The sequence below is a fragment of the Bos grunniens genome, chromosome 7 (genome assembly GCF_055505025.1).
Source record: "Bos grunniens cultivar Pamir isolate PY7600 chromosome 7, Bosgru_T2T1.0, whole genome shotgun sequence".
NCBI lineage: Eukaryota > Metazoa > Chordata > Mammalia > Artiodactyla > Bovidae > Bos > Bos grunniens.
In genome coordinates this window covers 98,087,674-98,102,241 of record NC_141171.1, presented here as the reverse complement: position 1 = coordinate 98,102,241, position 14,568 = coordinate 98,087,674, and the positions used below count along the sequence as shown (strand labels likewise).

At 33.9% G+C, this 14,568-nt stretch overlaps 1 protein-coding gene across 4 annotated transcripts in view; it reads left to right on the top strand.

Moving 5' to 3' along the window:
- The window catches only part of CHD1 (chromodomain helicase DNA binding protein 1), a 74,594-nt gene extending 60,708 nt beyond the window's left edge, over nt 1–13,886 (top strand). For 2 of the 4 annotated variants that reach the window (XM_086413259.1, XM_086413257.1), the window contains 5 exons: nt 157–335; nt 7,594–7,690; nt 8,644–8,692; nt 9,449–9,659; nt 11,095–13,886. In XM_086413259.1, coding sequence (XP_086269385.1) covers nt 157–335; nt 7,594–7,690; nt 8,644–8,692; nt 9,449–9,659; nt 11,095–11,440 — 882 coding nt within the window. In that variant the 3' untranslated portion in view covers nt 11,441–13,886. Of the gene's footprint in view, nt 1–156; nt 336–7,593; nt 7,691–8,640; nt 8,693–9,448; nt 9,660–11,094 lie in introns of all 4 variants that reach the window. The other 2 variants (XM_086413258.1, XM_086413256.1) reach the window with 1 other exon arrangement.
- The last annotated feature ends 682 nt before the right edge of the window (nt 13,887–14,568 follow it).

Genomic DNA, 14,568 nt, shown 5'->3' with positions numbered 1-14,568 from the left:
GTCTGAGGGGAAAACTCTTGACATTTAAGAGCTGTGAGGTGAGGTTTAACACTCATTTCATGCTACATTTACTCATGTAAGTATCACTGGAAGAAGTAGCTCTGTGTTGAATTCATGCCTTTAATACGTAGTTCTGCTCTTCTGTTCCTATTTAAGTGTAAAGAGAGGATGAGGCCTGTCAAAGCAGCATTGAAGCAGCTTGATAGGCCTGAGAGAGGCCTTTCGGAAAGAGAACAACTGGAACATACTAGACAGTGCTTGATAAAAATCGGAGACCATATCACAGAATGTCTGAAAGAGTATACAAATCCTGAACAAATCAAGCAGTGGAGAAAGTAAGTGACGTATTTTTCAGGACGTGTTAAATTTGTAATTGTGTAACCGTCTATTTGTCTCTTACTTGTGTTTAGGGCTTCCCTGACAGCTCAGCTGGTAAGGAATCCGCCTGCAATGCAGGAGACCCTGGTTCGATTCCTGGGTCAGGAAGATCTGCTAGAGAAGGGATAGGCTACCCACTTCAGTATTCTTGGGCTTCCCTTGTGACTCAGCTGTTTAAGAATCCTCCTGTAATGTGGGAGGCCTGGGTTCGATCCCTGGGTCGGGAAGACACCCTGGAGAAGGGCAAGGCTACCCACTCCAGTATTTTGGACTGGAGAATTCCAAGGAGTTGGACATGACTGAGCAGCTTCACTTCACTGTTTGTCTCTTGCATTTCAGTTTCTTTTTCACCTCCTGAAGTTTAGGTCACAGAATGTTTACAGAGGGAGGCTGGATGTTTTCATTTTTTTCCTTTAAAACGTTTTATAAATAAGTGATTCCTTAATTATGCATAATGAAAAACCACAGGTGGCATCTCTGCCTTTAAATAAATAGTGAAAAGTGTTTTGTTAAAATTCAGATTGCATTTTATTCTTAAAAATTTCCCCAATTTACCAAATTATTCTCAGTAATATCCTCAAATGTTGGTATGCCAATTTGTTACATAAATTTAGCAGTTCATCTTCTCAGTATGACTGTAAAGCCTTGTAAAAATAAATGTCCTCAAGCAGTGTAAAATGCAGACTCTATTTTCCCCTTCATTTTAGAAGTAGCAGCAACACATTTGATCTTAAAATCATAAATCTGAACTATGATATGATGTGATAAGTGATACTATAATGTGATAAGTGGTATTAATCACTTAATGATTACCAAATCCAGGTCACTGTTAAGCCAGACTACTAGACAGGCTAGGAAAACAATAAAATGAGCACAAACTAGTTATTGACAACTGTTTATTAACCTACTGATTTCTTTGCTACATGCAGTGCAGCTGCATATCAAAACAAAACATTTTCATGACACATTTCTGCAGGAGGCATTATGATTTCACTAAATTAAAAAGAAAACTATCCTTATCCCCTTCTTAAACTCAACCAGGACTCATTTTAGAAAGAGGAGATAGGAAGTTGATAATGATCACAAGGCTTTTGTAAACAAGTGAAGCTGAGCTTATGTCTAAAGAAACTGAAGCCTTGCGTGGACGTAGTAGAGTCTAAAGCCATGTGCCTGTAATGACGTGGAGTGGTCACTGTGGTTGGATCACAAGACATGCATAGTTAGTTGCAACTTGCCTAATTTTTGACTTTATGACCTTGAACAGTTACCACTATGTATGAGCCCCCAGTATTATCGCCTGTAAAATGCTAAGACTGCATATTTTTCAGTTACTGAAGAATAATTAAAGATTTTTATGAAGAGTGTGTCTGTATTAGTCACTCAGTCATGTTTGACTGTTTGCGACCCCATGGACTGAGTCCTTCCAGGCTCCTCTGCCCATGGAATTCTTCAGTCAAGAATACTGCAGTGGGTAGCCTATCCCTTCCCACGGGTCTTCCCGACCCAGGTATCGAACCCAGGTCTTCTGCATTTCAGGCAGATTCTTTACCACATGAGCTACCAGGGAAGCCCTTTTATGAGGAATGAGAGGCAGTCATTCTCAAGTACTGTATTCATAGTGTCTAGTTTAATATTTTATTTATGATTGGAGTATATATACTAGAGCTTACTGCTTTCCTAAATACCATAAAAGAGATTATTCCATTTTTCTCAAACTCTTAGCTACTCATACAGTGACCTCTAAAGTACAGAACTACAGGATAGGAATACAGTAGGAGTTCGACTATATATACCAGGATTAAGTGAGAATATAGTCACATTCTCTGTCTTTTCATATTTAAGAGCCAAAGTTAAAGTTTCTGTGTCATTGACTCCTGAACATATTGATATCTTGATTGTTGTTTGAGATAAAATTAGAAAATAAAAGAAATGCAGTGAGTTATCTTTAAAACTGAATTTAATTAAAGGATTATATTAAAATTATTTCCTGCCTTTAGTGTAACAGGAGCTTAGTTTCTCTCTGAAAATAACTTGTGTACTATATACCAGTTTTTAAACCTTCATGTAATTAGAGTTTAGATTTTTAAGTTTATGAAGAAGGCAGAGTATCGATTTTACTGGCTTTTTAGATTAGAAATGAACAGCATCTTGTTGAAATTACATGTTGACTAATACAAGTAGTTACTTCCGGTTTAGTTACTAGGAAAGGGGGAGGAAAAAACCTCTAAAAGAAGAGAGACCAAATAGCCAAGAGACTTTTGTGTTCGGCCTTAACTTCCAAGGCTTTATTCCTCTTTCTACACAGCTGGGCAACTTAAGTTTTGTTTTCCCTCCCACTCTCATCTACCTTGATTTCATATTCCTTGGTACTTATTCATGCTGCCACTGCCTCTGATTATTACCAGATTCCCTTAAATGGTAAAGGAGAACAGAAAGACCCTAACTGAGAAATATTTCAAAAGCAAATTAGTTTTTACTCTGCTGTCTTGGAGAAAAATTGGGGGAAAATGTAGAAGCAAGGAAAAGAGTCCCTTGTATTAAAGGTTGAACTTCTGATCACCTGACCCTGCCCCCACTCCACCCCACAGAACACAGCTACAGTTACTGATTCTACAAAAGGAAGAACTATCAAGACCTTACCTGCAATTGTAAAGATAGAGACTTGATCCATGATTACACTTTAAGCAAATTTTCATAGTAACCATAATTTTATAACCTGCTTTATTTCTTACGGATGTTTATATACAAATATTTTGGCTTGTATATAAACATGAATAGTTGATGAGGAAATACAACACTAGTTTTTTATTTAAAAATCACTTGTAATCTAGTGATAAGCATAATAATGCATATTTGTGTTTCACTTGTACTTTCCTATGCTTCATTCTAAGATCCCTTTAAAAATGCTCTGTTCAGGAAGTCTTGACAGTTATTAGTTCCACTTTACAGAAGAAAAAAAAATGGACTCAGGTAAACCACCTTGAAGGGCTAGGACCTGGGGTATGGCAGAGGAGGCGTGTAGCGCGAGCTTTAACAAGGCACTCACTCTTGCACTAGCTCCAGATCTGGAGTTTTGCCCAAGATCACACAGTTTAGCAGGTGATTATAATTAGGACCAGAATCTAATTTCAACTAGATTTTTTTCTACAGAAAAGATATTTTTAAAGAGAAATTACTAACAAAAACACAGTTTACTAATTCCCTATCTCTTTACTGTTTTCACTCTAGAATGGCAATAGTTGATAAATTCATTTAAGGGCTAGTTGAATTTTCTCAGCTGCTATGGATTTCATTTCAAGGTTGTCCCTGTGGTGGACAGGGAAGCCTGGTGTGCTGCAGTCTATGGGGTTGAAAAGACTCAGACACTACTGAGCGACCAAACTGAACTGAACTGAAGTTTGCTTATAAATTTTATTTCAAGGTTAATGTCATACCTATAGTGAACATTTCAATATCTTCTGATGACCATTTCCCTAACACAGTATTCTTAAAAACTTAAAGACATGCTGATACTCGTGGGGAGGGGGAACATAAAGACATGCTGATTCTTTTTAGCCTTTTGTTGTAATAAACAACAAAATGAAAACTAGAATGTGCTCATTATCTTTAATGAATAACTCAAGTACTTTATACATTAATAGAACCCAATAACATTAGTCACAATTTTAATTTCATTTATTTTTAAACAAGACAAAACTTGCATTTTACTTTATTAAAGTATAGTTGACTTAGTTTCAGGTATACAACATCATGATTCGATAGTTTTATAGATTAGGTACCATACAGTTTTATACTATTGACTCTATTCCTTGTGCTGTATGTTACATCCCAGTGATGTATTCATTTTGTAACTGGTAGTTTGTACTCTTAATGCCCTTCACCTGTCTCACTCATGCACTTGTGCACGTGCCCTCTGGCAGCCACAGTTTGTTCTCTGTGAGTCTGTTTCTGTTGTATGTTCTACCCAACTGGAGTCCGTCCATGTTGTCCTAAATGGCAAGGTTGTATTCCTTTTATGTCTGCGTAATACTTCTGTGTGTGTATGTGTGCGTGCGTGCGTGCGTGCGCACGTGCAAGAGAGAGAATTCTACTTCTTTATTCATCCATCTATGGATGGACACTTAGGTTGCTTCTTTGTCTTGGCTTTTGTAAAATAATGCCACAGTGAACTTTGGGGTGCATATATCTTTCTGAATTAGTGTTTTCATTTCCTTCAAAGAAGTACAGAGGAGTGGAATTGTTGGATCATATGGTAGTTCTATTTTTAATTTTTTGAGGAACCTACATGCTGTTTTCCATAGTGACCATACCAATTTATATTCCCAGCAACAGTGCATGAGGGCCCCATTTCCTCCACATCCTGGCCAACACTTGTTTTTCCTTTTTTACAATAGCTGTTAGGTATGAAGTAATACATCTCGTTTTGGCTCTGATTTGCATTTCCCTGATGATTAGTGATATTGAGCATCTTTTCATGTACTGTCAGCCATCTGTATGTCTTCTTTAGAAAAATACTCAGGTTCTCCACCCATTTTTTTATCAGTTGCTTTTTTATATATTTTAATTTCAAAATAAGCTGTTTTAGTTTAATGTCAAACAATGGATAAAAATAGGATTTGGCTAACTAGTATATAAATTACAAAGATTTTAATATATTTAGTATTGAAGTTGTTGAATGGTTTGATTTTCCCAACCGCTATCTGATATCTTTCATGACTTGATATTAGCTATTTTTTCTTTCTTTCATTTCATTGATAATTGATTACAGAGAATAGTACTGTCTAAAGAATGTTCAAATAAAAAAGCTGAGTAATATTGACTCTACTTAATGAAGTGTTTAGGGGGAGATACACTGATACCTATACTTTTTCTTTGAAATGCAAACAAAAATTAGAGCAATTGAGAGGGATGGCTATATGGAATGATATGTGATGAAGCAGGCACAGTAAAATGCTAATAAGAGAATCTAGGTGTTAAGTATATGGGTGATCATTGTAAAGTTCTTTTGTATCTTTGGATGTATGAAAATTTTCATGTTGAAAAATTAACAAAATAGTTATGCATGTGTATTATGAAAATGTTCCATTAATTTAAATTAGCCTGCTAATATTAGTCTTGATAACTTGATAAGCCTTGTTAATATGCTGCATATTTTACTTAAGTAGCCAAAATTTACAGGCTATATGAAGTATTACTAGAGAAACAAATTTTGAGAATATTACACATATATATGCACATTAAATATAAGGGTTTGAGTGACTGCTCTTTAAATTGCAATACATTTTTGTAGTTTTTGTAAAATTATAGACCCAAATATTGATGAAGAATAGGTATCATCTTATACTGCAGTTAAGCAAACAGCTGTTCCAAACTAAATTAAAAAAGAAACGAAAACACTTGAGAAAGCCACATCTGACTTAACAACACTGCTAAGAATTCTTTTAGAAATCACCAGTTATCCATCTCTGTATGCACATATGCTGGGATAATTTTGTAGTTATTGCATGACACAGATTTCTGATTTCCAGAATTTATTAACATTTAGCAATTTAGTAGTTTACAAGCAAGCAGCTCTTCACACATATCTGTGTTCAAAATCAAAAGGCTGCGAATGTTTGATCTTAGTGGAAAAAGAATTAGAAACCTTGTCCTTTGGCCTTACCGTCACTTAGTCTCATTACCCCATTTGTTTATTTTAAAAATTCTCTGCTACATCTGACTGTGCCTAACTGAAGGATGGTGCAGGTTAGGTACTTTACACAGTTAGCTCATTGAAGACTTCCTGACAGTGTATGTTTTGTAGTCCTGGGCAGTTGATGCTTGGTAGTTGAGAGAAATACGTCTTGGCTATTAAGAAATACCCAAATTAAGTGCTGTATAATTTTATTTCTCCCATAAAAAGGAATGAGAAAAGTTATTTTCTAGCTAAGGATTTTTGCTTTTTTAGACTTTCTTCTGTACTATTGCTGAGAGATGACTTTCTTTGGGGAAGTCATTATTCACACAGGGTTTTATTATTTTTTAAAAAATCACATAAATGTGGACTTGTGCCTCAGTGGTAAAGAATACACCTGCCAGTGCAGGAAACATGAGTTCAATCCCTGATCCAGGAAGATCCAACATGGCCTTGGCGCAACTAAGCCTGTGCGCCACAGCTATTGAGCCCATGCTCTAGAGCCCGAGAACCGCATCTGCGCCGAGCCCGTGTGCCACAACTGCTGAAGCCTGCACACCTAGGGCCCGTGGCTCTGTAACAAGAACCCACTGCAGTGGGAAGCGCACCTGTCACAACTAAAGACTAGCCCCCATTCACCGTAACTAGAGAATAGCCCACGTAGCAACGAAGACCCAGCACAGCCAAAAAAAAAAATCACTTAAAATCTGTTGCTTGAACTCAGTAAAGATACTGATGTTAGGTAGTCCACTAAACCTCCATCGTTGGCTCTTTAGTAATTTCTTTACTCTGTTTATGTACGCAAGATTCAAAATCTTTAACATACCTACTGGAAAGCTAGAGGGTCAAGAAAAATTGTAAATATATGAAATTATTACTTTTATAGTGATGGCAGACAGACTTCAATTCACATGTCACTGATTTGTAGTGGCTCTGAAGAAGCTCTGTTGAGACGAATCCAAAGACTGCATCTGAATTTGTGAAGGAATACCATGGTCAATTACTAATCCTAATCCCAGCATTGGGATGGGAAGAGAGGCATAAACATGGAATACTGTCCTGGGCTTACAGTGTCTGATCATGTTACTCTTATGACCATTACATCACAATTATAAAATGACAGAAGCCTTTTAATGCATTATTCAGGACTTCTCTTTCACAAGCTTAATCCATGTTTTCTGATGATATTTTACTTGAACTACTAACATAGTTTATTCCTTTTATATCTAATCTGAAACATAATATGAATCCCTTCCTAATTTGTAAGTTTACTTCTCTTTAGTTTCAAATCTTCAAATCCGAAGACTATAAAATGAAGGAATTTGGAAGAGAAGTAAAAGTTAACACTGTCTAGTTTTATTGGGAATCTTATCCACTTACGAAGGTTTTTTTGTTGGTTTCTTTTTTTTTAATGCTAGAAATAATATCCTGAGACTTTTTTCCAGAGAGGGCTAAGATGTGTGTGTTTCTGTGTATACTAAAGGGATTTCATTAAAAACTAAGTATTTTCAATCAGACTAATTTGCCTTTTATTCTTCTAGAAACCTGTGGATTTTTGTATCTAAGTTTACTGAGTTCGATGCAAGAAAATTACATAAATTATATAAGCATGCTATTAAAAAACGGCAGGAATCCCAGGTAAGTAAATGCATCATTTTTCTTTATGTAATTAAAACAGATATTCTTCCTTATACAAGAATTCAGCTAATAAATGTAGAAGGAATAAGGGAAATAGAAAATCTCTATTAAAGTATTAATACCACAGTAAAAATTGCTGCAGGTGAGAGCTTCCAAGGAAAGCTAAAAATTAGTGGGCAAGAAAACAAGACACTAGCATAGTCTGAAAGTATCTCCTCCAAGATCTTTACTGATTACAAAGAGAAAAATCATAGCTTTGTAGAGGAGAAACCTGCCTTAGCTGCCTTAAACAAGCAGTTAAGATTAATGTCACCAGTCATAAGACATAGTGACACCATGAACCCCCTGTATTGTGTACTGAAAAAGGTACATCACTTTGTGGAATTCTTGGCAAAAAGGAATCTCATGAGTCAAATCATGAGAAAATATCCCATAAACCCCAGTTGAGAAATACTCTGTAACTGTCTAGTACTCATCAAGTGTCAAGGTCTTAGAAGACAAGAAAACTGTCCCAGATTGGAGGAAACAAAGAGGACCTGAGTCCCAGATTGGGTTCTGGAGAAAAAGAACCTTAGTGGAAAAATGTGAAATCTGAATAAAGTCTGTAGTTCAGTTAAGAGTATTGTACTAAAGTATAAATTTTTTAGGTTTGATTATTATACTGTGGTTATATAAGAAACATTAAAATTAGGAGAAACTGGTAAAAAGCATATGGGAACTCTCAGTACTATTTCTGCAGCTTTTCTCTAAGTCTAAAGTTATTTTGTTTTTTTTTTTTTTTAAAAAGTCATAGGACCCATAGTTTCTGCTTTTAAAAAATATCTGTTAATGTTACATTTATAGATTCTAATAGAGGAGACCTTCTTTTAGCATCAGGATTTTCTTTTTCATGTTTTACAATGTTGTTTGACGCCACTTAAAAGATTCTTACATATGTGTATTTATTTTAGCAGAATAATGACCAGAACAGCAGCTTGAATACGCAAGTGATTAGAAATCCAGGTAAGTCAGTCTCGTTAATTGTTTTGGAAAGTCAGTTTAAAAACTGGTCTTTTTTTTTTTGCTGGGAGGGTGAGGTGTTTTTGATGATATATGCCCATGTTAAATTTAGTATCTTAATAATCCTTTTTAGCTTATTAACTTTTCATAAATCACTATTACCAGTTTCTAAAAAATATAGAATTGTTGAACATATTTCAAAAAAATTATTTGGAGTATTAACAGATTAGTTAATATTAATAGATTAATTATATTAATCTAATTAATTGAGTGATTAATTGCTCTGTGCAAGAGTCATAAAAGTATAGTCTGAGAAGGAAATGGACCTTAAATTTTTTGTTGTGATTCTTCACATTTCAGATTAAAGTAAACCTATTCATAAGCCTTAGTATGACTTTTTATAAACTATTTTCTAAATGCTTTAACTGCTTGTATTTGGGAACTGGACAGTCAAGAATCCGCCTGCATTACAGGAGACTCAGGTTCAGTCCCTGTGTTGGGACGATCCCCCTGGAGAAGGGAATGGCTACCCACTCCAGTATTCTGGCCTGGAGAATCCAATGGACAGAGGAGCCTGGTTGGCTGCAGTCCATGGGGTCTCAAAGAGTCGGACAGGAGTGAGTGACTAACACTTTGACTTTCTCACTTTCGTTGGTTGGAGCTGAAACAGGAGTTCTTATAATCTAGCAATTAAATTATTTTGTTTACCATGTATTTTTTTAAGTCATTAACAGAGGTTGGACACTTTTATCTTAACAGATGTAGAAAGATTAAAAGAGAATACAAATCATGATGACAGCAGCAGGGACAGTTATTCGTCTGATAGACACTTATCTCAATATCATGATCATCATAAAGACCGACATCAGGGAGATTCGTACAAGAAAAGTGACTCTAGGAAGAGACCTTATTCTTCTTTTAGTAATGGTAAAGATCATCGTGATTGGGATCACTACAAGCAAGACAGCAGGTAAACTTGACAATTTTAAAATTTTGCATATTGATGTCTTTATTTGTTGTGTTTGACTTTATTGACCAATTCAGTTTTCAGGTAATCAAAACACGTCCATGTAAAACAAAGGTTAAATAAGAAAAAATAAATCTCTCTATAAAAATGGGTTTTTAATTATAAATTTAAGGTCAGAGTATACAATAAGAAAATATTTAGTGTAGGGAGTTCTATAATTAGTCATGGGATTCATTGTTGGTTTGGCGAATATGGGCTAAAATACCTTTCAAAATATAGTGAGATAAAATAAAAGATTGATGGACTGTGGCTGAAGTGCGATGGTGAATTCTACATTCCATTGCATTAAAAAAACCTAATTTTTGTTTGAATAATTAATTTATGTAAAAACAACTCATTGAGGTTAAATTTAATCAAAGCAATCTGAAGATGGTCCTGAAATCACGAAGTTTTCTCCACATATTGTTTTTTTAAAGTCTAAATAGTAAACAACTGGAATATAATAACAGAATACATTTTACTCCTGTTGATAAGGGGATATTTTCATTTAATAAACCAAATAAAAATACCGAAAAGAGTAAAAGATCAGAAATTAAGAAATTAATAGGTTTGTTTGTATTTTAGTTGTGCTCACTAAAATTTCTTCTGAGACGCACAGCCACATTATAAACTTAGAAAAGCACACAGTGAGAAAGAAAAGCCATATTTGTAGTGGTATATGTTTATAATTTCACAGACTTGCATAACAGTTTATATTGCTTATAATAAGGACCTTTTGTGAACAAAAAAACATTAAATTATATTTGATGTATTTTATTTGAAAAGGCTAACATCTTAGAAATTACTTTTCATTAAACTCCCATAAATTTTTAGCAGACTGCCACATGCTTATGTGTGGAGTAAATTTCACAATGATTTGTATATCAGGTCTTCCTATATAAATAATCAGATTAAGGAAGCTTTCAATAGGCATCACCAACCAATAAAAGTTCTCTTTTATAGATATATTTCATAGACTGTTTTAGAGGTTTTTATTTATTTTTCCTGCTGCAGACTCAAAAGGCTTTGATTTCAAGGGTATTTTAGATGGATATAGTTGTCTTAATTCTAATTAATTAGTTCCAATAAAGATGCATTAAATACAAATGATGCACAGAAGAAAAAGTAGCAACCAATCTTAAATGGCCATGTGAAGTTAGATGCCATCTGAAGTGCTTTGTATGGTTTCACTTTAGTTTTTTGAATGGAATAGTTTTTCCAAAGACATGCAGAGATAATTTTTCAGTGATTTTTAATGAACTCACGAAATTTTATGATGAAACACTGAATTTGTATAGAATTAGAAATATGCATTATTTTTGTTTTATTTTTAATAAGATTTATTTGGAAACATTAATTAGCATTGCTAATTTAAAATTCCTGATTTCTCTTTTATTAGATATTACAGTGATAGAGAGAAACACAGAAAACTGGATGATCACAGGAGTAGAGACCACAGATCAAATCTGGAAGGAAGTTTAAAAGACAGAACTCATTCTGATCATCGTTCTCATTCAGATCATCGGTTACATTCAGACCATCGATCAAGTTCTGAATATACACACCATAAATCTTCCAGGGATTATAGATATCACTCAGATTGGCAGATGGACCATAGAGCTTCCAGTAGTGGTCCCAGATCTCCACTAGACCAGAGGTCTCCTTATGGCTCCAGATCTCCATTTGAACACTCAATTGAACACAAAAGTACACCTGAGCATACCTGGAGTAGTCGGAAAACATAACGAAAACTGATACTGTCTTTCTGGACTTTTCTTTTAGCCATATATCATAAACCAACACAGTAATTGCCTTACATGACTTGAAAGATATAAACAGATCTTCTGTCAGTAGCAGTATTGTTACTTCTTTCCAGGATGCAAGGTCTATTATCCCAACAGAAGAGAAAATATTTTTATATTTAAGGATTATGCTGCACTGTACTACAAATATTGTAGTACTATTTTTTTTCTTTTTTAAAGAAATGGAAAATGTTTACTATTACAGGGACCTCAACACTGCCCTTCCATGTAGGCTGGATAAAACTGTTTTTAAGTCAGTGATTTTAGACTGACGTCCATTTAAATTATGTTTGTATATGAACTTTACTCTTACCTGTGATCATGTTTCAGGAAGGAATGAAAGAGAGTTCTTTTCTTAATAAAGAAAACACGCTCAAGGACTTTATTCACTTTCCAAAGCTACTTGTTTACATTGTACACTGCGACCACCTTGCCGCTTTTCATCACAAGCTTGAATATTTAAATTCTGTACTTATATCTGTAAAATAGCCAGGAATTTCCTGTTTGTGATCTATTATTATGCCTTTTTACACACACACAAACAATGGCTGTAAATTATTGTAAATGAATTAAATGAGCTTTCCTTACTTCCTTCCCCTTCTCAGGCTTTTTTTGACTGTTCCTTTCCCTACCAACTCAGGCCTTCTTATTGTTTAAATATATATATATATATATATATCAGTGTAATAACACTTTTTAATGATTTATCTCGATGGAATCATTGTTTAGAATGTAAAAAAATGGGGAAAGGGGCCACTTAATTCCATTATAGTCCTTTTTATATTGACTATTTTATTAGATACATGTTATTTCTTTCCTTTTCCCTTTTTTAGTCAATATTGTGTAACAGAATGGTGAGATGATCTGTAAAATCTAAACTGCATGCTCTGGAAACATTTTTTTCAGATGCATTTGGTTTAAAAGGGTAGGTCTCTGAACACTTCCAGAATCCAAAAGGCCAAAAGTTATTGTAAATCCATTTGTTTTCCTTTCATGTGGGCAATAATGTCAAATGTGCTATGCAGCCAGGTAACATTTTAGATAAACTTGATTGACTTTTAATAAAAACTGTTACAATGCACACTGATTGTATATAAAAACCTTATATATGACAAATTAAATTTAAGAAAAAGGATATGTGGGCTCCTGTAATTTTCTGCTGCATTCTTATTCCCTCAAGCACCTAACTTCTTTTTTTTTAATACTAACATTTAGTTTCCAGAAAAGAGTATTTTGGTAAGCAGTTGAACATTGTTAATTTGTGGCACTACAATTAAATCTATTTTGAAGAATATATGAATATATGAAGTAAAATTTAGATAATAGAAATCTTTGCTGGACTCTTGATTTTCTGCAGATATTATTTTAGAATGCCTTATATTTATTTACAGATTTTTTTTTATTTTGTTATATTCAGTGGGAATTTTTAAATCTTGTGGCATACACTCTTGGATGTATGCTGTGCTATAACACATTTGAACCTTAACTCTGACAAATATATTGATATATTCCTATAATATTCTTAAATGTGTCTGTAGATTAGCTGTGGGAGTGATGTACAGATATTTGTCTATAGATATATTTTTAATATTTTCCTTTTATCCAGTTAGGTCTAAAATTTACACTATGTGTACTAAACAGAGCTTCTATATCCCCCCAACCCTTTTTTAACAGCAGTGATTCCTGTTTAGATAGTTATCTTGAATGTCATTTCCTGGTATGTCAGATAACTTGTGGAATAACTCAATTTTTATAAAAGTGATAAAACAATTTAATGCTGGTATACGTTTTTGTAAGTTATTTTTTCCACTATTAGTATAAATGATTACTTTATTCCACAATATAACATTTAATAAAAAATTTGTAATGCTTATTAAAGTCATATTAATACAGCTAACAGATCAGGGTTGACATTTTCCATTCATCACTCTGTAGCTGGGACATTCGCATTATATCCTATTGTGAAAATTTCATAACTCAATACTACATTTTTGAGACAAATGAAATGGACTCTTAGCTTTCTTAACAGTGCTATGTGGAGTATTTCAGGCAACTAATCAGCTGAGTTGAATGAAAAATCTACAACTGTATGTAACATTTATTAGTTGATGGCAAATATGTTCATTATTTGTAAGAATCAACAATTACGTAGAAAAGGAACAAGCCATACATTTTAAAAGACAAAATGGAGAAAAACATCAGTACATACGTATGACAGGAAACATTCTCTATAAAAATATGCCTAATTTTTGTCTTTTTACATGCTCATTCTGATTTGCCATTTTTATTCATTTGTGTTTAATTTTTTAAGAATGAGGTTATGCATAGTACTGTACTAATTAACCCTCCACCTTAAAAATATACAATAAATGATTCTTATTAAAAGCAATGGTCTGCGTATAAAGAAAATATTCTTTGTTTAGGGTATCTTAGAAAATAATTTTCAGACTGGAAAGCTGTGAAAAACGAGTGTGAATGATTCGTTTGTTAATTTCAGAGTGAGTGGGTTAATAAAATGAGAACCTTTGAAGTTGCATAAAATGTAGACTACACATGTAATTTCTCTTGAGCTCTGTCTTTGAGGTTAACTAATGGAAGGTTTGTGTAGATTATATGTTGGTTTACCCAGATTTCATTTCCTTGAGCTTTATCCAGAATATACACAAAAGGTAGATGGCATAATACTATCTGCACCACATACTGCTGCTGACTAGAAAATGATCACTGGACTATCAATAACTTTGAGTGTTTTTAAGGTGGGATTTGAAAAAACAAGTTTTTAAAATTTATTTATTTTAATTGGAGGTTAATTACTTTACAATATTGTATTGGTTTTGCCATACATAAACATGAATCCGCCACTGGTGTACACATGTTCCCCATCCTGAACCCACCTCCCTCCCCGTACCATCCCTCTGGGTCAAACAACTAATCTTATATACGATTTTTTTCCCTAGACTTTCCCAGCTTCATCTGAAACAGTATGAATTGGTAAATGTGACTGTACTGTTAAAAGTTTCTGCACTGATATATTTAAGCATGTTAACATAGATACTTCTATTAAACATTAT